This window comes from Syngnathus typhle, linkage group LG3 (assembly GCF_033458585.1).
Source record: "Syngnathus typhle isolate RoL2023-S1 ecotype Sweden linkage group LG3, RoL_Styp_1.0, whole genome shotgun sequence".
Classification (NCBI taxonomy): domain Eukaryota; kingdom Metazoa; phylum Chordata; class Actinopteri; order Syngnathiformes; family Syngnathidae; genus Syngnathus; species Syngnathus typhle.
The window spans coordinates 6,820,704-6,844,230 of NC_083740.1; the positions used below are offsets into that span (position 1 = coordinate 6,820,704).

The 23,527-nt window shown below is 43.2% G+C and overlaps 2 protein-coding genes and 1 long non-coding RNA gene across 5 annotated transcripts; 2 read left to right on the forward strand and 1 right to left on the reverse strand.

The window, feature by feature from the left end:
- The first annotated feature begins 1,355 nt into the window (after positions 1-1,355).
- Positions 1,356-13,423, forward strand: LOC133151754 (uncharacterized). 3 transcript variants are annotated; one of them, XM_061275044.1, is made up of 10 exons: positions 1,356-1,510; positions 6,704-6,798; positions 7,077-7,158; positions 7,568-7,919; positions 8,918-9,004; positions 9,141-9,546; positions 9,790-10,162; positions 10,402-11,228; positions 11,648-11,884; positions 12,026-13,423. In XM_061275044.1, exons 1-10 carry the CDS (start codon positions 1,416-1,418, stop codon positions 12,277-12,279), a joined length of 2,808 nt encoding a protein of 935 aa, XP_061131028.1. In that variant the 5' UTR covers positions 1,356-1,415; the 3' UTR covers positions 12,280-13,423. The 3 variants fall into 3 exon arrangements, with proteins under 3 accessions (XP_061131028.1, XP_061131026.1, XP_061131027.1); XM_061275042.1 differs by having other exon boundaries at positions 9,141-10,162; XM_061275043.1 differs by having other exon boundaries at positions 8,918-8,989; positions 9,141-10,162.
- A 607-nt stretch (positions 13,424-14,030) lies between these two features.
- LOC133151916 (uncharacterized) lies at positions 14,031-18,438 on the forward strand. Its single transcript, XR_009714018.1, has 2 exons — positions 14,031-14,332; positions 17,419-18,438. It is a non-coding gene; the product is annotated as an uncharacterized LOC133151916 (long non-coding RNA).
- On the reverse strand, positions 17,388-20,716 carry ankrd49 (ankyrin repeat domain 49). Its single transcript, XM_061275329.1, has 3 exons — positions 20,514-20,716; positions 19,597-19,821; positions 17,388-18,981 (listed from the first exon to the last, which is right to left on the reverse strand). Exons 2-3 carry the CDS (start codon positions 19,807-19,809, stop codon positions 18,505-18,507), a joined length of 690 nt encoding a protein of 229 aa, XP_061131313.1. The 5' UTR covers positions 19,810-19,821; positions 20,514-20,716; the 3' UTR covers positions 17,388-18,504.
- Between the last annotated feature and the right edge of the window lie 2,811 nt (positions 20,717-23,527).

Here is a 23,527-nt window from a genome sequence, read left to right on the forward strand (position 1 = left end):
GTTGTTGAAACTGCAAATTGTGTGTGTGTGCGTGCTTACTCCTTCAAAGCGTTGAAACAGTGAGGCCATTATATTTATTTACAGGTATTACTGCATCTAATACATACATATCTAATAGTTCTTTTAGCAAAGCTCAGTTTTTAGTTAAAGTGTTCCAGCATATACACAACCTCCTTCAATTTTTACACCCTTCAGTCTTTAGCATGTGAAATACATCCTTCCATAGGGTTTAAGTCTGATGCTGGATTTGTCTAATCCAAAACTTGTACTTCTTGCACCTGAGGAGCTCCTTTGTTCTTGTGTTTGTGGGTCATTATCTTGATACAAGAATCTCCTGGCTGGGTGTGTATTTCTTGAAAGTGGCAGTCAATCCAAGAAGATCATGAGGATATTGTGACGAGGAAAGTTATGTATGATTTGGGTAATTTCGCAGACTAGCGCAGGGTGGTGGATCTGTGAGAGGGAGGGCTGCTCAGCTGTGGGAGTGGTCATTTTAGTCACAGCCAATCAAATCGACCCCTATAATTTTCTTGAAATGTGGCGTGTTTGAGGTGCAATAGAGTTTCAACAAGGCCAAAGCACATGTGCACCATTAAGTGAGCACTTGACCACCACCCAACCCAGATCATTAGTGTGCCTACCCATCGCTGTCAGCCAGTGGGATGCTGCACATACTCTCGAGCTCGTTTACCTGCTTGAGAAAAAGAAAACTGTGGCTAAAGCCAAACTATGGAATTTTTTTCTATTTCCATCTCTGATTAGAATTGATTCATAATCAATAAATGTCGATATTTTCCAAATGTACTTGTAATTATTTGCATCTAAAATAAAGACATTTGCAGTTCTTATTTTCGAACCCACTCGGCGCATATTCCAGGGGGCTTCAGGCAAAAGATGGACTACCCTGACATAATTGCTAGTCAGTCGCAGCCACACGTGTTATGAAGTAAACAAAACAAGGAAATACGTGTTACTGTGTGACTTTGCAAGCGTTTACTCTTAATAGATGGACTGGTTATCGGTTTGCATCATTTTATTGTGACGACTCATTGAAAAGTATACTCGCCAATCACTCTACGAAGATGCTGTGCACTCCCCCCGCCCTTCAGCAGCTTTGTGGACGCGTCCAATCCGTCATGGAGGTGACGATCACCTTTGTATGTAATATACGACTTCTTTGTTTACTTCAGTAAAGTGTCGTTTTGAGTGGTAGTTTCATTATTAGTCACTCTCTTTGCTTTTGGCGTATTGAGCAGCGTAAATAAATATCCTAACGTGAATACCCTTTTTCCCGGGTATGGGCCTTGTACCACCCCTACGCTCTGCTGTAGTGGTACCGTCTGTAATAACCTTGGTGAGAGCCAGTTGAGCAGCTGAAGAGCGGCGGCTCAGGCGAGAGAGGCTGAGCGGCAGATATGGCAGAGGCCGACCGGTCGCCACACGAGTACCGAGAGACACACGCTCATGACAGGGACGGAGACGGCGTCAAAGCGGCAGCGCCGCTGCGCGGGTGAGTTGACCGTTTAACTGTCACCGTTAGGACCAAAACACACGGGGCAACATTTCGCGTCAGTTCACCAATGACAACGAGACCCGGTGTGGGTGTGTAATGCGCGTGTACGACGGAGCGTGTCTTCTTTATGACAACAAGTTGTAAACATATAATCGCTTGCACTGAGAAGTCGCTTCTTTTTTGTGTCACGCTTGTTTTCTACGATTTACATCAAACGCGTCAGTGGCGATGCGAGCGTGTGCGCGCGCGCACGTGTGTGTGACAAGACAGTGAACTTAACACCCAAACGGCCCTAACAGAACAGGTCAAATGTGTTTTTGAATAAATTGTATTACATTTCCTAGTTTACAGCTGGACTATGTTGGTATTTTGACGTCCAGGCTACATAAACACTACGAAAGTCACCGTTATGTGTAAAAAAAAAGTTTCAGAAATGTTTGCTATTACTATTTTCTATGAGCGTGTGTGTTAGTGTGAGATGCGCGTGACTGTGCGGAAGTCTGTGCTCGTGTGTGTGAGAGTGTATGTGGTGAGCTCGTGTGAGTTGGAGAGGACACACGCACACGTAAGGGAGGGGGGAGAAAGCGTGAGAGAAAGGAGCAGCACTGTGTGTGTGTGCACGTGTGTTTGTGTGTGAGTGTGAGTGTGTGTGTGCTTGCGCTCAAAAGAGCGAGAATATGTGGTTATCCGTATGCTATGGGGACATAAATCTGTTTATACATCACATCTTATGAGGTCCTCATTTGCCTGTTGGGGTCCAGGAGCAAGTTGCCATGACAATGATGATGACATAGCTGAAGTTTAAGATCATGTGTTAAGTATGGACAAGGTCAAAGGTTAAGTCAGAAGTGACTGCTTGCTAAGAAATAAATGCAAGTCAATGTGTTGTCCTCTCAAGTAATGGAAACGTGTGTTGTGCATATCAGTGTGTGTGCGTGTGTATCCGTGTGTGTGCATCCATGTGTGTGTGTGTGTGTGTGTTAGAGAGAGAGAGAGAGAGAGAGAGCAAGGGAGAGAAGGAGGAGGGGAGGGCAGTGTCTGTGTGTGTGTGAGCGTGTTTGTGCTTGTGTGTGTTTGTGTGTGCTTGTGTGTGTGTGTTTTGCTTCATGGATGTGTGTGCAAGAACAGAGGAAGGAGGGAGTGTGTGTAAGGGATGGGAGGGGGAGTGAGTGTGTGCGTGACAGACACAGACATGAGTGTGTGTGTGTGTGCCTGTGTGTGTCTTTGCGTGTGTGTGCCTGTGTGTGTGTCTCAGAGAGGGAGCAAGATGGGAGGGGGAGCAGTGTGCAAGCAGTGTGTGACAAAGAGCCAAGAGTGTGTGCGCGTGTGTTTGTGTGAGCTTGTGTGTGTGTGTTATTGAGCGAGTGTAATTTTGTGTTTGTGCTGAATGACAATGTGAATGGGGTGCTATAGGTGAGTTTGCCATGTGTCAGAAGGCGTACAGACATGTGACATGAAGGACGTGTGTGTGCATGCGTGTGAGTGGGGCAGTATATATTTCATATATATGGTATGTGTTTGTGAATAATGCTGTGTGTGTGCGTGTGTATGTGTGAGAGAGAGAGAACGAAAGAGGGGAAGTGTGTTAGAGGCACAAGGAAGGGGAGGGAGTAGTGTGTGTTTGCACGTACATGTGTGTCTGATGAGTGGGGGAGGGTGTGTGTGTGTGAGTGAGTGAGTGTGAGAGTGTGAGAGTATGAGAGTGAGAGTATGAGAGTGAGTGTGAGCGTATGAGAGTGAGTGTATGTGACTTTAAGGCATTGTTTTGGTCCATCAGAAGGGACAATAATCAATTGTATGATCAGTATCTAGTGTTTACTTGTTGCGTGCGTGTGTGTGTGTGTGTGTTTGTGTGTACTATATAGACAAATTCAGCATCAAGCGAGGTAAAAAGTGCTACCTGAAGAGTGCGTTTGCTTCAAGAACTGGTGTGCAATGTCTGTTTGTGATGCACACACAAAACCAGATCGTGCTTTGGTGTGCGTTTGTATATGTGTGCACACGTTCGTGTGTGTCTCAAAAAGAAGATGGAAGGTGTGTGTTGCCGCTAGAGTACAGTGTGTGTGTGTATGTGTTTAAGAGGAAAAGAGAAGGGAGGGTGTGTGACGCAGTGTATTTGTGCGTGTGAGAGTGTTTGTGTGAGTGTGCAAGTGTATGTGTCTTGTGTGCGTGCAAGCTTTTGAAGGGGCGGGTGAGTGTGTGTGTGTGTGTCATGTGTGCGTGCAAGCTTTGAAGGGGAGGGTAACCGTGTGTGTGTGTGTGTTTTGGAAACTGAAAAAGAGGGCTTGGTAGCTAGTGCATATGCAGTTTAGTGTGTGCGTGTGTGTACAATATGTGTAGTTGTTTGCTTGTGTGTGTGTGTTTGTTCTGCAGTCAGGAAGAAAGCGAGGTGTGTGTGCGTGTGTGTGTGTGTGTGAGTGAGGGGTGAGACAGGCAGAAAGTTTGTGTGTCTACTGGACAAGGACAGTGTGTGTGAGTGTGTGTTTGTCATATGGAGGGAAGGAGACTGTGTTTATGCATCTACTTTGTTTATGAAAGAGGGAAGGACACTATGTGTGCGTGTGTGTGTCTGTGTGACTGCATGTGTGTGTGTCTGTGTGACTGCGTGTGTGTGTGTACACATGCTCCAAGCAAAAGTTGTGTGCGTGCATGCCTGTGTGTGGGTGGTATGGTAAATGTAAGAATGAGGGTGGTGATGTGCGTGTGTTTTTCTGTTTAACTATGGAAGATTTTGTGTGTAGATGTGTGTGTAGGTTATGTGTGTACGAACAAAGTGTACATGAATCTTACGAAGTAAGTTTGTAGCTGCAATTGTGTTTAATCTGGTCATATATGTAGCTGGCGTGTATGACGAGGATGTGTGTGAGTGCCTCGCGTGCGTATATGTGCATGCACGTCCGTGTCGTGTTAGTTTGTGTGGGGGAGAGGAGAATGAATAATGTGTATTAATGAACATGACTACACAATTTATCACAGCAGTTATACGTGCGTCTGAGATGGTGCCGGTTGTGTATTAGATCACCATTGTGTGTTTGAGAGAAACACAAAGTGTGTGTGTGTGTGTGTGTGTGTGTGTGTGTGTGTGCGTGTGTGTGTGTGTGTGTGTGATGGAACATGAGACTGTGGGTTTGGTTATTTGTGTGTGAGAGAGCGAGAGAGAGCGAGAGAGGCGGGGAGAGGGAGAGGCAGCGAGGTAGAGAGCGAATGTGTGTGTGTGTGTGTGTTTGTGAGCTTGAGTGAAGGGGGAGGGTGTGTGTGCTTGGCTAGAGAGAGGATATTTGTGTGTGTGTGTGTGTGTTTGTGTGCCTGAAAGGGAGGGGTGTGTATGTGTGTGTCACTGAGTGAGTGCCTGTTTCTGTGTGTGTGTGTGTGTGTGTATGTGTGTGTCACCGAGTGAGTGCCTGTTTCTGTCTGTGTGTGTGTGTGTGCGTGTGTGTGTGTGCGTACATGTGGGCCAGAGAGGGGGAGGTGTGTGTGTGTGTGCCCACACGTGTGTGTGTGTGCATGCGCACATGTGAACTGTGAGCTGTGTGTCTGTTTGCTCATGCACATGTGAGTCTTGAGTGTGGATTTTTGTGTGTGCATTGGGTTGAAGTGAAGGGAGGGAAATGTGCAAGGACAGAAAAAAGACCAAATCAATGATGAGGGTGAGAGAGAAAAGGAGATTGAAGGAGGCCAAAGTCATATAAACACAACCAAGAAAGTTGACAGAAGCTCAGTGAGGTGCACACAAGTCAACTTGGCGGCCTTGGTCGCCTTGAACGCTGACAACTTTATTATTCTACAGGTGATGAAGGAAGTGACCACTGTGTCAGTGTCTCCCTCTACAGGTCAAAGGGAATTCGCAGGGAACCAGGTCAGCGGATCGGCTTCAGGGAAATTACAGGGGGATTATTTTCAAAAGCAGCACTCGTAATACTAATGTTCATTTATCAAAACAAAGGGTTGTGTTGTGACAATTATTTCCCAACTTTTCAACCTCAATGAAAAGGAACTTGACTAAATCCACGACTTCGCCATAGCTATTTCAAACATGCGCAGCTTCCACAAATGACACGACTTCAAATAGAGAGATTGATATTGACATTCAAATACTCCCTCCAAAAATATAATTGACTTATTTTTTTCAAAATGTTCTCTCTGTTGTAAAGTCAAACAAACACTGAAGGATAAAGTCTTGTAATTCATACCTTCATGTTGGGTTAGCCGAGCAAAAAGGAGGTAGTTGTTCATTATACAGATACAGCCCAGGGATCCCAGTTTTAGAACCCCCCCCCCGTGGCCCTAAACAGAATAAACATTGTGGATGATGGATCATTATAAACGGCCATTTGAATATGGGTGTGGTCACTCTCTCTTGCCATTAGAAATACATAAATTGATTCTCTTAATGGAGGAAAAGGCAACTTGAATAGGGGGTTGTTACACTTTAGGGTGCACACTCTTGAATGTAGCCAATCCTTATGCATGAATTGCTTTACATGGATTTGCAAATCCAGTTTCAAATGATTATTTGAAAGAGAAAATTCGGCCTCGTACAGCCAGATGGGGCAGTAGAGAGAGACACGAGCAGATTGATGTGGTCAGTAGTTGTGCGCGCGCGGGCACTCACTCACACACACACAAACACACACACACACACACACACACACACAATATCAAGAGTCCAGATGGGAGTGGATGTGGATCAATACGAAGATTGTGGTTCTGGTTTATATCTGTGCTGAATGACACTTTCTCTCTCTTCTGTCCATGCACTTGGCTTTCGCTTGTGCTCCTTTTTTCTTTTATTGAAGTCTTCCGCTACACCCAAATCTATATTTTTATAATTTCTGGATGTCCCTATGTCTGCAACACGGTATTATATAGACAGTGATGGATGTTTCTAAATCCAACACATCATATTTTTATGGTCTACTCTAAAGGGGCTTCAGCGTCATAGAAATGAAAGTTAAGGAACGAAATTGAGAGATTTGTACGAGTCACCTGAAGATAAAATCAATGTTCATTCTCGTATCTTCACATATAAATATAAGGTTACTTGTGTGTCAGTTGGAGAGCTCTCACAAGTGGTTTGTTGAGCTCTCCTAATAATAATCATAATAATAATAATAATTATAATTCCTCTCCTCTCTCCTCTCCTGCACTATCTTGTGAAAATAAAGCAGTACAAATGTGTATGTTCTCCAGGCGTGGCTGCGGAAGAAAACGGAAAGGGACACCTGTGAAAGTCTTTGTCACGTCCGCGGAGGAGGAGAACAACTCTGAGCAGACACTCAGCAGAGGTGCGTGTGTACATGCCATTTTCCTGATGATGTGCAATTGTATTTGTGTGTGTGTGTGCGTGTGCATCTGCTTGTGGGATTGTCACAGAGGCGGAGCTAGTTCAATTGAGTGTGACCTACTTCTGTGTGTTGGTGTCTGATTCTGTACATACGGGCAGCTGTGCATGTGATCTAGAAGAATAGGTTGTGTGTGTGTGTTGGTTTGTGTTGTTGTTTGTTTGAGTGGCTCTGTGCATACGTGTAAGCCTTTTTACAACGACTGCTGTAACTCTTATCAGGTGATCGTAAGGAAGCAGCTGAGAGTAAACGTCCCGCAGTGGACGGGCCTGTCTCCAAGACAGAACCATCTCCCAACAGCTGGTAAGTGGTGGTTATCTCACGATGTCCTTATTGCCACCATCCGTCCATGCAGCCGCCCATTTTCCAGTGGTTATGCTGTTGAGGGTGAGCTGGAGAGCATTACAGCTGACTTAGGGCAAGTGGGAGGATACACCAAAAAAAAACCAGTTTGGTCGCCAGTCAAATCGCCTATAGGCAACCATTTAGGCCGATGGACAATTTCTTGTCTTAAATTAACCTAACATGCGTGTATTTAATGTATTATTTTTTGTGTCCTGGTGTAAGAATGAATTGTTTTATTTCAGTAGCATCATTGTTTTGATAGTCAAAAGAAGAGAATCAGTTCAATAACATGGGAGCTAAGCAGCAATAGTCTATCATTTAACATTTAAAAAGTTGCAGATTGTATCTCTGCTGCCTTTTCTTCTAGTGGTCCACCAGAGTCGACTCATAAGAAAATCTCCAACACATCCAAGGCTAGCTCCAGCTCAGCCTCCACGCCGGCTTCTTCTTCAGCTCGGACCCCAACCCCAGTGCGCGCTCCTGTCCCCGCGGCCTCCGCTCAAGCTCCTTCTGTGACCCCAACATCGACGGCACCGACCGCCCCGGTCGCCTCCGCGACCGCCCCGGCAACCGGCTCCTTCCCACCGTCCCCTAACTGCCGCATCAGAGAGGTTCACTGTGGCAGCCAAGTGCGACTGGTGGTCATTGCCATCCGAGACATCACCAAAGGGGAGGAGATCACTGTGGACTACAGCCTGACCGAATGGGGCGAGAACCTGGTCAGTACATTCAAGTATTCAGATAACTTTATTATTTTATTACTAAGAGCTTGAATAGAACTCAAAACGAAATTACCTTCATGTCTTACCCAGGGACAAATTAGCTTTAACAATACAAAAACATTAGAAGACCGAATTGGATGGAAAAGCTCAGGCTGCTCACATAACAATTTTTTTTGTTTTACCTCGATTTTTTTTTTTTTAGCTAAATCCCTCCAGTCATTGGGCTGTAATGAAGACCTTGTCTTTTAAGTTAACCTCCAAATGTTTTACAAAGGTAATAATATGGAGGTAATTAATACACAATTCAACATTGGTGCCAAAACAAGAGCTGAAACCTCATCTCTGTGCTGACTGTCTCCGGGAACAAATGTGTTGCGCTGCCATATGTGACCTGCTATAGTTCTCTATTTGCATGTGAATTGCAACACACATTGTACGTCTTCTGCATAAATGTTGTGTGTTGGATCATTTGTAACCATAAAGAATTAACCTTAGAGATTGATCGCCTCAAGGAAGCAACATAAAAAGCAACGTTGCTTTTTACACACAGGTGCATGCACACACAAACACTACAAGCACGCTCTCTCACGCATATGCACACCCAAGCTAGGGCATGGGGTTACCATGGTGACGACTGCGCTCCAACACCTACCTATAGTCCTTAACTGTAACCATTGTTAGTGGGTGATATCTATTTCTTTAATGGCTTCCATTACATCCTGTTTTTCTTTTTTATCCTGTTTTTCCCCAACAAAATGATGACAGCCATTTCCATTTAAACTCAAAGTAAATTGACATTGTGAGGATAGTGGTTAAGAAAGGAGAGCATAATTTCTTTCAAAATCACATTCATTATCAAAAGTCTTGGAAGAAATCCAACGCGAGCATTGGTAAAAACTCTATTTAGGTCAAGGAAATTTCATCATCAGGCCATGGCTCAAAATGTCACCCAAAGATGATTGTAATGGCAGACATTAATAATCTGTGTTCCTCAGGGTTTCCGTGGTTCCATGTCTCCAGCACAACATGAATGTAACTCTGATACGGAGAATAACAACGTCAAAAAGGTAGTCGTCCTCCTGGTAAATTTGAGCATTTTTGAATCATCGTTCTTCTACGTTGTTTTGATTCATGCACATAATTCAATTTTTTATCACATCAACTTTTACCATCTGACTATTATTAAACATTGTCTCTTTCCGTGTCTGTTGCTCTCAGGAGGATGAGCCCATGTCCACCAGCCAGCGAGTGAAAAAGCAGCAACAGTACCAGGACTATGTCACCCCCTCTTGGTCCCTTTCCCCCTCTTCCTCACCCATCTCGCATTCTGATGCCAGTGAGTCCGATGCCGGAAATGAGGACAGTGCAAGCCCCCGTGGGCGCACCCCACGTCGGCGCAAGAAGCGGCGTGGTACCCCCCTGAGGAAAAAGACACACCCTCGGACTCTGTCAGGGCACCCTGCACCTGCCTCTTCAAGTCGTCCTCGCCCTTCTTCTCCCAGTTCCTCTTTCTCCACCTCAACCAAGCCCTTGTTTAAAGCTCCTGCTCCTCGCAGCCCCAACAGCACGAGTAACGCGGACGTCCCTCGGGGAGGTGTGTCCATTGATTCCATGCGCCAAACTTGTGAGTACTGCGGGCGCCACTTCCGCTCTCTGGGCCGCCATTTAGACAAACACCACGCCCACCAGCCGGACGTCTGCTCTGCCCTTGTGGAGCGTTACACTCAGATGCCCCGCCTGCACACGCATAACACAAATGTCGGCGCAGCCCACGCCCTTGGCGACACGGCGGCGTCACCCGGCGCGACAGAGAGCCGAGTAGAACAAAGCGGTGTTCAGGACCTCTCTCTATGTCCTCCTACCGCAGCCAAACAACCGCCGGCCCCGGCTTCACCTGCAGCGACGCCTCCGCGAGGGCAGAACGCTGTGGCGGTGTCGGTCCTGAAGAGGAGCCCGCCCCCGGTGGGTGAGACCAGAAAGGGAGGAGAGAGGAGACTAAAGAAAGAACGACCGGATGACAACGAAGATGAAGAAGTCGTTGAGGTCGTGCAGGTAAAGAGGCCCAAAGAGGAGGACGTCGAGGTCGGCTGCGCTCAGTCCTTCAGAAACGAGTTGTCCAAGGAGATTCCGAAACAAAAAATGGAGGAAGAGGAAGGAGAGGAGGATGAAGAGGAAGATAACGCTGTGATGGATGTGGACGATGAAAGTGGCGCAGAGGATAAAGAAAAAGACTCGTTAAGGTAACACTTAAGAAATGCTGTCAATTGGTCTTGAATCAGATTCTAGTTAATATAAACCTTTTTGTAAACTAAAACCTTTCCGTCGTTAAAAGCGGAAGCTACAAATCCAACGAAACAGTTGGGGGTTGGGGATTGTGCTCATTTCAATATATACAAGTCGCACCTGAATAAGTGTCAGTAACTGCCAAAAAAAAAGGGATTTATAATCCTGCTCACTTTGCTGTCTGGCTTTCCCGCAGTTCCGGGCGTCACCAGATGCTGCCCCTCCTGTCGTCTCTGTCGTCCCTCGTCCTGTACCTCCGCCGGCTGCAGCATTCGGCCTTCCTGTCGCTGTCTCGCCAGATGCAGTCAGCCGAGGCCTGGCGCCTCCTATGCCACTCCAGCCTGGCTCTCCTCATCTTGTACAACCGACGGCGTGAGTGCGAGGTCTCTAAGTTGTCCATCACAGAGTACCGTGCGCGTGTCACTCCTCAGTGCCCCATTCCCGTTCCCCCTGGCTCTCCCCCTGCTCTCACCCCTCTGGAGGCCTCACTGTCTCCCTTTGAGCGGCTGGTTCTTTCCCACCTCCCGCGGGTCGGCGTCCAGGGCAAGCGTGGGCGCACCCAGCCCCTCATTCTGCCCCCTCACTCCGAGCCCTGCCTGGAAATCCTCCTGCAGACGCGCCGAGATGTGGGCGTCGACCCGGTCAACCCTTACGTCTTCGCCAGGCCCTACCACTCCCCTGCCACGCCACTGCGAGGCACAGACCTCCTCCGAAGCCTGGCCCGCTCCAGCGGCACCCGTAATCCCAGAGCCCTCACTCAAACCAGGGTACGACGGCAGGTGGCCATCCTGACCCAGTTGCTGCTTCTCGGAGAAGGAGAGGAGCCGGGACAGCTGGGAGGTGGTGCGGTAGAAAGGCTGGAGCACTTCTTGGAGAGAGAGTACCACGTGACACAGAACTGTGCCGGAATTGGCCAAGATCCAGGTCTAATGGGCAGAGTGGGCCGTGTTGTGCTGTGTGGAGAGAGAGATGGAGTTCTCTTCAGAGGCATGAGCCTGAACCACATCTGCTTGGAGCTGGACGGTGAGTCGGACCACACGAGTGACACTAATGATATTTATCGTTGCCTTCGGATAAATGGGAGGTGTTTGATTGTTGTTGATTCCCTGCCACTGTGAGAGATCATCGGGTGTGCCATGGGAAATTATGCAATTTCACTTATTTGGTCTACTAAAAGAAATTGGCAGGCTGAACAATTCAATGCTCCTCCACTAGATGGCAGAAGAACTGTTCAACTGAAGAGGCCTTTATTTCACATGGGGTATGATCAATTGTGACTAAATTAAGACAGTAATGTTATTCCCTATTATTTTTGTGACATTTTTGTCGAGTGGAGCTCTTTGAGATGGTTTGTAAAATGTGTGCCTTGGCTCAATCATGGTGGAAAACACTGCAATAAGTAGGTTATTGAAGTCGCTCCATTCCTCTTTGTTCATTCATAGTTATGTCAGGGAACTCCGCAGACTCGTATTCAGAGGCAGAATCAGAAGGGGAGCAAGTAAAGGAGAAGCCAGATTCCCCCACCATTGCCTCAGCTCCAAAATCCACTCCGACCCTGCTCTACGTGAGGAAGGGCAAGAACAATGGCAGAGTGGGACGACCCAAGAAGCTCAAAAACACCCAGCCAGATGTTCCACCTCTTCCTCCTCTACTGCCAATTAGTCGAAGGAGAGGCTCGGGTAAGACATTTTATTTGGATCACGTGACGTTACAGAGTTCTCAAACTTTTGGTTGATCATTAACGTTTTGAAATCAGCCCCTGCTGTCATCGCTGACGACTCTGAATGAACATTTGTGTTCCTTCAAATGTCTTCTGGCAGGGAAGCGTGGCGTTCTTAAGCGTCCATGGTCCGAGGCAGAGCGCGCTGCAGTGGAGGAACACCTGACCCAAAACATCAACGAGCTGCGCGTGCCTGCAAAGGCCGATTGTGAGCGATGCCTGCAACAGTGTCCTCTGCTGGTCAGCAACCAACGGGACTGGCGGGCCATTAAGTTTTATTGCCACAATCGCATTCAGCTGCTGAAGAAGAACCAGCGGCGTGAGAGCGAACCGCTGCCCCTCACTGTGTGCTGAGAGAGGAGGCGGGAGGGAGAGTCCATGTTTTTTTGTTTTTTTTAAAATCTCTATTGTGGTGAAACAGCAGTGTCGTGCTAGGCAATACATGACAATAACTGCAGCCTACACCGTTCTGTTTGGACGTCTCTTCCGATGTGTAAACTTGTGCCGCATTTAATCTCTACACTGTTGTTAGATGAAGTAGCATTAGAGGTCCATGCAACTGGAAGTTTAACACAGACGCCCGCGTTTCTTTCAATGGAGGTAGAGGTCATTGTAGAAGAATCCAAACGCATTTTTTCTTCTGTTCATGCCGTTGACCTCAGTGTTGCCTTTAGTATTCCATTTGAATAAAAGTAAGTTATGCTACTTCTACTATTCACTATCCAATTAGTTAACCTTCTAAAATCTTTCAATGGAGGTACATTGCATTTAGCGAGCAATTCCAAAGTTGGAAGTTATACATTTCATGTGACATCAGAAAGTTTAGTTGTGAAGTTTGCAGTACCTGCAATGTTTTGTTCAAACTTCCACTCACAGAATCTTTTATCAAAGCTGTTTGGACCAGTGTGTCCCCACTCTCCCTTTTGCACTTTTATCATTGAGGAACGGTGTTGTTGTTTTTCTGTGTGGCGCGACAATGGTTATCCACAGCAGTAAAATGTGCAACAGTCTCGGCCCATAGGCCGGATATCGATTTTATGTGTAAATAGCAAAGAGACCTGTCCTCGTGTTAAGTTTCTTCAAGCGTGGGCAGTTACAAACTCTTCAAAGTGATTGTCCTGTGTTTCTATCTTGGTTACAATGTCTGGCATATTATTCTCCCATAGTTTATATTTCAGTTACATCTGAACTTTGCATTAAAGAAACTCTTCATCCATAATTCAAGAGTCTGCGAAAACCCAAGATGAATGCTTAAAGTTAATTCAAGTTTGCTGAATCTGTATTGCCAGTCCTTGCTATCTACATTGTATATAAAAAATATATCGTCACTATAAAGAAACAGACTATATGTAGCCTCCTTCATTTCTGAGTCATTAATATCTGTATATAATAGTGTTTTGTAAATATACTTCTCAGAGAAACAAAGGAAGGACACAGTTTGACATGCCTTGGTTGTTTTGTTTTCTTTTTATAAGTCTTATAAAACTTTAAAGCCCTATGTCTCGTGATTCCTTTATTATTTTGTAAACATGATCTTTAATTTTAAATTCTAATTTGGAATTTACATGCCCTTTATGACCAGTTGTGGTTTATTTGGCACAAGTTCCACAGGGGAACCACAGCATATACATATAGGGTAATGTTTGATTGCTTGAGTACATCAACTTTGTAGTTTTCTTACCCATTCAAAGTGCACCACAAATCAAGCATTTGCTATTTAATAGATATACCTGTAAACAATGTTCCCATTGGTTCTTCTCTACAAACCCCAATTCCAATGAAGTTGTAATTTTTATTTATTTTATTTTATTTGGGGCAACGAAAGCAGTATTACAGGAGATGTATCATGGAAAATCCACTTTTTTTTTTTCTAGCTCTTAAATACATTTTAGTCTTTACTTTGAGTCTCCAGGAATGAAGAAAAGTTTTATCTAATCTCTCCAGGTGCAGCAGAAGTACTTTTATAATCTGTTTGGGGGATATTTTTTTTTACTCCGTTCAATTTGATCAATTTTCTATCATGTATTTTTATCGTTTACATCCCAGTCTTTGGGGTGGCACTATATGGGTGCGGCCAAACGGTTTCACAAATCCGCCATCTTTATTACTCTGAGAGACCTTTGTAGTCCAAACAACTCAAGGATGACGAAGTGGAGAACTCAAAATGATCCGTTGTGGGATGCATTAATACACACAACTAATTTTTCCCCAGCATCAGAACCTCAAAGAAGTGCCTGGTTAAATTTTTCATGACACATCTGGGGGCAAAATCCTGCGCGTCTGTGTGAGGACGAGTGTTCCAGAAATCTCAGTATATTGTCACTACAGAGAAGGATTTGCCGAAAGACTTAGTTTCATTGAGGTTTCAGTTCCTTCAATGTATGGAAACGACGGACAAAGTAAAGCGGTAAGCTTGAGATGACACAAATTTAATGTGCTGCATTTCATTTTCATATTATTGCGTGTCTATGATGCCCTCGTCTTCATGGAATTGCATCAGCGTTTCTGCTGATTTTAGCGCTCTATATTGTCATTTTTTTGTGGATGTATTTCTGAGTAGTTGTATCAGATGAATTGCATTGAAGGTGCTGTTTTATTCTTGGGTACACGATGTGTTAAATGCATTCGTTAGCTTCTTGCTAACGCTTGCGGTAGCGTTAGCTTACTTCGTAGCTTGACTGCAGTGCTTCACTGTAACAAATAAGTGTGACTTCATATGCACATTGGCTCTTCAAGCAGTGTGACGCCATCGTTCTGTGAATAGCTGGTCTTTTAAAAAATCAATTATCAAACGTACAATATATAAACGTCTTTATTGTCTGCTTTTGCTCTGGGTAAGTAAAAAGCAATAATATGTATTTTATTCTAAATTTCATTATTATATAGAAATAGAAATATTATTAAATTTCGCTTAAATTTCATTTTGGTATTTCTTGTTTTGGTCTTAAGTGTCAAGAATCCATACTTCACAAACATCTGAAGAACACTCACAGTATCTTAAATTTACACTTAGAGGATATAAATCACCAGTAAAGAATCTTTATTCTTCATCTCTCCTAAAGTATTGTCACTGTAATATAACATCTCTATGCTGCTGTATGTCTCAACATCATTTGTCCGTAAAGACCCCTACAAGTTTCTGCTCACGACTTCCTCAGCATCTATGTCAAGCCATTTATTTAGACACTCCACGAATGTGACAAATATTAAATCTTTGTGATCTTAACATTTTTGTCATTTGGCCACAAATTGCGTGTCACCCCCTGGCGACTGTTTGCTGTTTTTTGGATTAAAAATTAAATAAAGCAAATCTCTCTCTTGCTCTCTTTTCTATTCTTTTTCACTTGAATTTATATTCCAGTGTATTTCACATTTACAGCTGTTTTTTTAATATATGGCTGGTAAAGTTAGAAGTATTAAGGTATTTTTTATGCTAGTATTGCTACTGTTCACTGACTATTTTTATGCATGTTTTTTTTCCCCAAATACTGTTCTGTACTATTTTTTTAATTAATATATATATTTTGTCATCAGATCACTTGGGGGGAACTCTTGAGGGTCTTAACTTCGTCTGTAAGCTTTGCCATCTCCTTTCCTTTCATAAAAGTTGATCAGAAGTAACCTTTGCTACAGGGCCACCTTTCTTAAGCATTTTTGGACTTTAATGGCAGTGGCTTTGTGTATTTTAACGAGTCAAACATAGCTGTCATCTACTTCAGTGCTGCAATCTCATATATTGTCTGTCACATCTCCCACCACCGTTTATCCTCTCACTTATCCCTCCCACCGCAGTTATTGTTGCAGGATGTCTTTAGAACAAGGACAAAAGATAGAAAGTGGTCATTTATGGCCAAAGGTGACCATACAGATATAGTGAGGTAGATCAAATATGTTCACGGTAATGGGGTGCGGTGGCTTTTAGTTGGCTTTGTGTGCGTGTGTGTGTGTTTGCGTGTGGAATGCATGGAACCTGAAATCAGATTAAATCAAATGAAAATGAGCACACAAATGAATTATGAATTGAAAACCCTCGTCATGCATTGTTACATTACTGTCATTTTGGATGTGATGTGAAAGAACAATCATTTTATTAAAACAGTTAGTTGAGGAATGCTTTTTCCTTTTTTTTTTTTTCCTCAATGTGACAAGAGCACAGACAATAGCAGTTCAGGGAATGTGCACTGAAAGACTCCAGAAAGTATATTAGGAATCTTAATTATGATGAATTGAATGGAAAACACACAAAAAAATAGTGTTGTCAATAGACTGTTGATTAGCCATTCACTGCAATTTATTTCACTCTTCCCTTTCACTCTTCCCTGCCAGCCTCCCTCATCAATAAATGCGGTGCTCAATGGAAATTACCTACCGTCTATCAGCGACTTTTTTCACATGACTGCTAAGTGATAAAGACTTACAAGGAGACATTTCTAGGAAAACTGTTACATACCAAATGTCATCATATAATTGAGAACCAACATTTTTGTCTTTGAGGCATTTGGCATAATTCAGATTTCATCGCTGCCAGTGGGCTGATTTTCTTGTGGCATCTTTTATTTTTTTTAATCTTTGAGTAAATGCAGATTCAGTCGGTTTCACAATAGGTGGATAGGGTTTACTATTATAACTCACTCTAGCCATGGATGCAGGGAGCAAGATGACCACAGAAAGAATGTACCATTTTCAGTAGCCTTCATCCTTATACGTCACAGGAGAACGTTGTCATGAAAAGCCTCTTTTCAAAATGTTCGGCCTAACCCAGCAAGTACCACGCTGAATTAGTTTAGTATTTAAAAAATCAGGTACTTTTCTAACTATGACTCACAGTCTTAAAACAACCAATGTTATGACTCATTTAACCTTTATGTGGCAAGTCCTATTTACACTGTCATAGCTTCAAACTTCAGAGATCAATTCCTGCACTGCTGTTTTTCACAGCATCGATTTTTGATTTAAGATCAAAATCTGTTGCACTATAAATGCACCAAAGGCGAGCTCATTAGAAGGCAGGACCAAGTGACCTTTCTGTATGTTAAAGGGTTTTCCTCCTTGGGAAAAAATAATACTTTTCCCTGTGGCTATAGATATCAAATTGCTTTCACATTTGCATTTCCAATGGACTCCGGTAGATATGCTCAGGTTGCCACAACTGAACTACCAAATGAACCAAGTGAATCTGCATCTGTACAAAAAAACCTCATATTTGAGATCAAATGGTCTTCACTCCCAATCAACACAGACAATTGCTTTCTCTCTCTGGCAGCAGGGAGAAAAGGCCAAACTGCCTGAAGCGCTATGGGAATATTTGTACGTCTCATCTTTGGGACTGTCAGGTGGTCGTACCAGGATAAAACCCTTCAAAAGAGATTGTAAATTCATGAAAGTCGCTCTCAAAGATGGACAGACTCTACACAGTCCCCATTTTCTTTATTATCATAAAAAATGGGAAAAACAGAGTACTCTTAAATTTTTTTATCTTATTTTATTCCACAGATGGAGGATGCTGCATAAAGCAGCTCAAGGAGTGCAATGCCCAAGGTTTTGTGATCAGTTGGGAGATAGGAAGACTCGTGACCATCGGATGTACTACTTTTGTAAGAGCAGCATTGCGGTGACATTACGACACTAAATTCAAACGTTATCCTCAACACAAGCAGTAGTCGGTTCTGATCATTTTCCATTACATGTTAATCAAAAGCATTCAATGATGTGTCTGAACATTAAGAAGCCATAAAACACGACATAAACGAGGTCAACTACCTGCAGACTGACTCCTTCATCTGAATTTCTGATGTAAAAGCCGGGGGGCAAAAACAACTACCGTAATTTTCGGAGTATAAGTCGCACCAGCCATAAAATGCCCAGAAAAGTGAAAAAAAAAAACATATATATGTATATGTCGCTCCTGAGTACAAGTCGCCCCCCCACCCAAACTATGAAAAAAACCGCGACTTATAGTCCGAAAATTACGGTAGTTACTCTTCCCCGTTCTTTGGTTGCTTCTGTGCATATTTATTATAGAGCGAATTGTAATTACACAGACAGATATTTGATTATCAGGAGCACACAAAAGACCAGTCTGAGGTCTTACAGTTCGAAAAACAGAGTAGGTAACATTTATTGTATTTTTAACACTTGTAGTTTTACTGTTTTTATTTTTAGTCAATGGGCTGGCTCAAGTGTTCAGAATATGTAGATATCGGCTTTAATTAGGTATATTGACTTGCAGTTTAACTTCATTGTTAACACAATTCCCCTGCACGTCTGATGTGCTCAGGTTGCTAGGAGACAGAGCAATGCTTTTCACAGTATTCTTACTTATGAGTTTAAAACATGCCTCGGAAAATGTCAGGAGAGATATCATAATAACAATTAATTCAAAGCACAGTTCATTTCCAATGTTACACAAAACACAAACTGAATTTGCCAGTTTTACTTCAACAAACATTCAATGTGAAAGTTGAGTCTTCAGCACATTGACCACAGCAGATTATGCAGTTTGACATTATTAAAGACATTTTAAAAAACACTTAACAAGAATTTGTCCAAGGGTTACCTCCGAGGTCTTGAAGAAAACATTCACAGGCTAGGAAGTATACTAGCGCAGTCTTCTACCATCTCAAAGAGGAAGTGATAGGGGCCGCTACGTCGAGCCAGCTCACTGGCGCTCTCCCCGCTGTAACTGCGAAGCCCTGCCTTCAGGTGGCGCTGAGAGAGGAGGAGCTCCAAAGTGTGGCGCCAGTCGCTTTTGGCCGAACTGCTGTGCGAGGCCGCTAAGTGCAGAGGCGTGAGACCTCCGTTGGTCTGCGCGTTGACGTCGGCGCCGTGATGCAGGAGCAAGGTCGCCATGGCGACGTGGCCCCAGCGGCACGCGCTGTGGAGAGGCGTCCAACCGTCAATGGTGCGAGAGTTCACCTTAGAGCCCGCAACCAGCAAGGAAGCGGCCACGGCCGTGTGGTTGCTATAGGCCGCCCGGTGCAGGGGAGTGTAAGCATCATCATCGCTGCTGTGCACCAACGAGACCTCTGCCGATAACAATCTGTGGACTGTAGACACCTGTGAGGTACATCACGGTGGCAATCAATCATGAGTTGTTTACTCGCTGGCTGCATAGTAATTGCTCTCAGCTCGCAAAATGATTGACTCCACAAGATTTGTGCGCCATAAGCAATGCACTATGTTCTCTAGCAATCTACTCCAAAAAATGAAGTACGCCAGGGATGTCCAAGGCCAACTCACATTGTTTGGCTTTGGCTTTTGTTTTGCTCAGCCTTGAGTGATCACTTTTCCACGACACCTTTTGGATCTGCACGGCTAAATTGGAACAGCTTTTGAGAACCTCCTCTGAGGTGGTTCTAAAACCTAGCAAGGCCACTGCGGCTCATTGTCATCACCCTCTGGTATCCCGGAGACTCGACAGTCGCCTTACTTGGTGGCAGTCACCGGAGAGTGATGACAATGAACCGCTGCGCGTGACGGCAATTGGTACAGACGGACGAGTGAATGAGTGCTCGCTGTAATCCAAGGGAAAGAAACCGGCATATGTATACTGTATGTGTGACCTATCTCTGCAGTCTGCATGATGTACATAAATGGCAAAACGCAAGCCAGATACATATAGTTTATTTTAAACATGAGTCTACATACGCCGGTCAAATTCTGTACACTTACGCGATTGTTTTCTGCAGCCCAGAGAATGAGTTCTGCTGGTTTGTCTTTGAAACTTTCTTCTTTTTGTAGATACCACTCCTCACTATGGACTTCTTCATCCTCTGTTTCTCCCTCGTCTTTACTCCCAGTCCAGTGGCTATTAGCCCCTCGTGGAATCAGGTGGCTGTGTGTATTTATAAGCTCTAACTGGTTAAAATCATCTGGAAACTCCATGCTGACACGTCTCTGTGTCCAAGAACACAAAAAAAGCAATGAATAGTGGCATACAGTACTTGTTCATCTTTCCTGCTGAGTGCGATGGGAAAAGGTCTTAAGGCTCCTCCTCGATGCTAACCAAGTTGAATTGAATAGTTGTTTGGTTGGATTGTGTACTTATTTTATGATTAGAGCACAGCTTTTCACCTTTGAAGGTGTACGTACCTTCTAACAATTCGACATCATGCTATCGTCATTTTCCACTATAGTAATATTGGAACAAAGCGGTACAGAAAATGGATGGATGGATGGATGGATGGATGGTTAACAGTTGAGCGAGGTGTGCTTGCAGTGCATTCACCTATCACGCCCATGCTATCTGACAGGGGAAGCGAGCAAGATTTTTCACCATGATCACAAATTTGGCACGCTTCTTCCTGGTGAGTCAATTTAACAAAACATGTTTTTGCTTTCAAGGGTCTTCACCATATGTATCAATAAAAGCTGCTGTAAATAAAACCCTATACATGCTTTAAATGTATATATATATATCTTTTTAATCTTCCCACAGTGAAAGGTAGAAGTCTGTTCTGCTCCAGGTATCTTTGGGTTTCCATTTACAGCTCACAAAAGAAAAAGCATGATCGTAAAGCTGTCCCATGTGCAAGAGCAATGTTTTTGTGCGTGTTTCATTTTAAATAAACGTAGTTCTGTGTCGTTACCTGTCAAGATTTGCGGCTTTACGTCTGCTGCTGTTTGATGGCGTTCGATTAAAACACGGACATCGAGACAACGTATTTTAAAATGCAGCGCACGCAAGTATCATGGTCATAAAATTAATTCTTATTTAAAGAACGAGTGCACAACATTTAGAATTGTCGCCCCTCGGCTTTTTGGATTCAAAACAAAGCTGTTTTGTTGCTGTCTTAGGGAAATGTAGTTTTTAAGAATCAAAATGTAATGAGAACGGCGTTTCAAACACTACATTACCCACAATTAAATGTGATGCGTTTTCCTCTTCGTCGACTTCTTTCGACGGCTTTTTGACCCTACATTTGGAATGTTGCGACATCTAGCGGTTATTCAGTAAACTGCGACATTCACAGTTTCCCACTCTGCATTCATCCAAGATACATACACGAAAACAAAAATCTATATTTGCTGAAATAATAATAATTGCATAATCATTTTCCCCCTTTTTGTGGGGGCGGAGGGCTCGAACAAAAACAACACATTTGACAGAAATCAATGTTTGTATTGTTCAATTCAATACAGTACATTATTCAACAATGATCATTGTTCCACATTCTGTCGACACACGATTCTCCAGGGAAGTACAGAACGGAGACATACGAATTGCTTTGTTTCAATAAAGTTCATTATCTGGTTGTATGGTCATCAAAATATTTCTCAAATTGTAATGTTAACATAGCAAAATGTAAAAAAAAAGAAAAAGATAAAGCATGCTCTTTGAGTTGTTCCTTAACAGACTCTAAAATCTGGTGAGATGTTAAAATATTATGATGTAATTGTGGCTGCTAGCACCATTACTAATCTGATTTTCTCTGTTGTCCTCTGAGCATCAAATGCAATTAATTCTCTCCTTTCATCAAATAAAAATCAAAGTAAAAGTAGAGTATCTCAAACATTGAATACCCTGGTGTGTCCGATCACTTCAAAAGTAATATAACTTTGTAATATATTTTTTTGCCGAATGCTTGCCTGTGCGCAGCTTTTCCTGTTTATCTTGCCCTGACTTGATGCTCTTTTCTTCTAGCTTTTCCCATCAGAAATGATCATACATCACTGTCTATTTGTGTCTAATGTTCATCCTCATGGGGAAAACACAACTCCACGTTGCACCACACAGCTATAATAAATGTTCTCATCTTGTCTAACTTGTAAAAGATGTTGCGCCAATTAAAATACCCATCCATCCATCCATCCATCCATCCATCCATCCATCCATCCATCCATCCATCCATCCATCCATCCATAAATGGAGCCTATTCTTCAGGTAGACACCCTGACAGATCATCGTTCAGTCATAGGGCCAATTAAAAACAAACAAACAAACAAACAAACAAACATGTATGGCTGTTTCCCCAAAAACTATTATCAATTTGGAATGGATTACATCATCAAATCTTACAACGCAAATCAGACTGGTCCAGCTTCCATCACGTATGCTAATGACAATCGTCCATTCCATTTTGTTTCCTTTTCAATTAACGTTACTGATTAGGCACGGATCAGTATTCAAGATTCCATTTGTTCTATTGTGTTCTACAGCACACAGCGAAAAAGACCGTGCCTGTACTAAAGCAAACAAAGGAATTCTTTGAGAGTTTCCGATCCGCACCTCAGAATAGCAATCACATATTTTTTGTAAATCGAGCATTTTATTGCATTGATTTTGTATGTTAGCCTCACAGTAAGAGGTCCTCTGTTCACATGTGTCATGTGTTCAATTTCCATCCTCCCTCAGGTTTCTCAAAAACAGTCACTGCTGGAGTTTGTTGATGATTGCATTGCTGCATGTTGAGCAGTTGAGACAACATCGTACTACTTGGCATCACATATATTGCTTTGTGTATGCTTTGTTTTGGCATACCGCGGTTGTTATTGATAGCTCATCTAGTCTCAGCCCTAGGCATCCGCAAAGAATTTGATGAATTCACAACATTCATTTCAGCTCATTTGGAGGAAGAACTTTTTTTTATCATTCTCCTCATTCTTATTTGTAAAGATGCTTTCAAGACTGACCCTGATTTTAGAACTTTGAAGATTTAAACAGTATTCACAGCTATTAAATGGTGGATGGAATGCCAAAAAGGTGATTTGCTCTTGGCAGTATATTGTGATAAGAAAGTGAAAAAATCTTGGCACCTCAGTATTTAGTATATTGGATTTTGAAAGCAATATGTTTTTTAGACATATGGGTGAACTAAGAATAAGAATAAACGTCCTTGGGGTACTTTTCCATTTTGTGGTCCTGATAAACATTCTGATTTACAGCAGTGTTTGAATCCAGAGGGAAAGATAAATATCGCTAAGTTTCTGTACTGCAAGTAAGAATTGTGATAATGACAACTACGTACACATTGAGCACTGCCACTTAAATACCGCATATTGAAAATACTGCTTGCATGTTACTCATCAGTTGATGAACTATTTGGCTGTTAGTCAACACTTGTTTGTTTACATTCAAACTCAAATTGGAGCTAATGTGACGGCTTTACCAGATGCTGTGATTATGAAGATATAATTTCAACATCTATGATTCAACATTTATGTTCAGGGGTGCACATACTTTGTGGCTTTCTTGCTATAGAAGCACGAGATCGATGCAGTTGCGTGGTGCTCCGTTTATTTTGTGACTCACTATCCTCAATGGAAGTGGAAATTTCATGGATTTATTACCTTTTAATTATGCGTGAATAATAGATGTGGCCTCTAGCAATATCTTGAAGTATTCAGAGGTGAGGGATTTGATCGCAGATTTTGCCTCTCTGTGTAGACTTTGCCTGCGTGGGTTTTCCCCGGGTACTCGGTTTTTCTCCCATGTTCCAAAAACAGTCGTGTTAGGCCAGTTGAACACTCCAAATTGTCCGTAGGTGTGATTGTAAATGCTTGTCTGTGTGCCCTGCGATTGGCTGACAACCAGTTTAGAGTGTCTACCCAAAGACTGCTGGGATTGGCACCGGTTCCGATAATAATAACCCAATCAAGCCCA

What these genes read in the sequence shown, in the direction of transcription:
- LOC133151754 (XM_061275042.1), top strand. Translation starts at nt 1,416, where the DNA reads ATGGCAGAGGCCGACCGGTCGCCACACGAGTACCGAGAGACACACGCT. An exon ending in GAACCATCTCCCAACAGCTG is followed by an intron (nt 7,159 to 7,567) that starts GTAAGTGGTGGT and finishes CTTTTCTTCTAG; the next exon opens with TGGTCCACCAGAGTCGACTC. An exon ending in AAAGAAAAAGACTCGTTAAG is followed by an intron (nt 10,163 to 10,401) that starts GTAACACTTAAG and finishes GCTTTCCCGCAG; the next exon opens with TTCCGGGCGTCACCAGATGC.
- ankrd49 (XM_061275329.1), bottom strand. Translation starts at nt 19,809, where the DNA reads ATGGAGTTTCCAGATGATTTTAACCAGTTAGAGCTTATAAATACACAC. An exon ending in GGGCTGCAGAAAACAATCGC is followed by an intron (nt 18,982 to 19,596) that starts GTAAGTGTACAG and finishes TGTACCTCACAG; the next exon opens with GTGTCTACAGTCCACAGATT.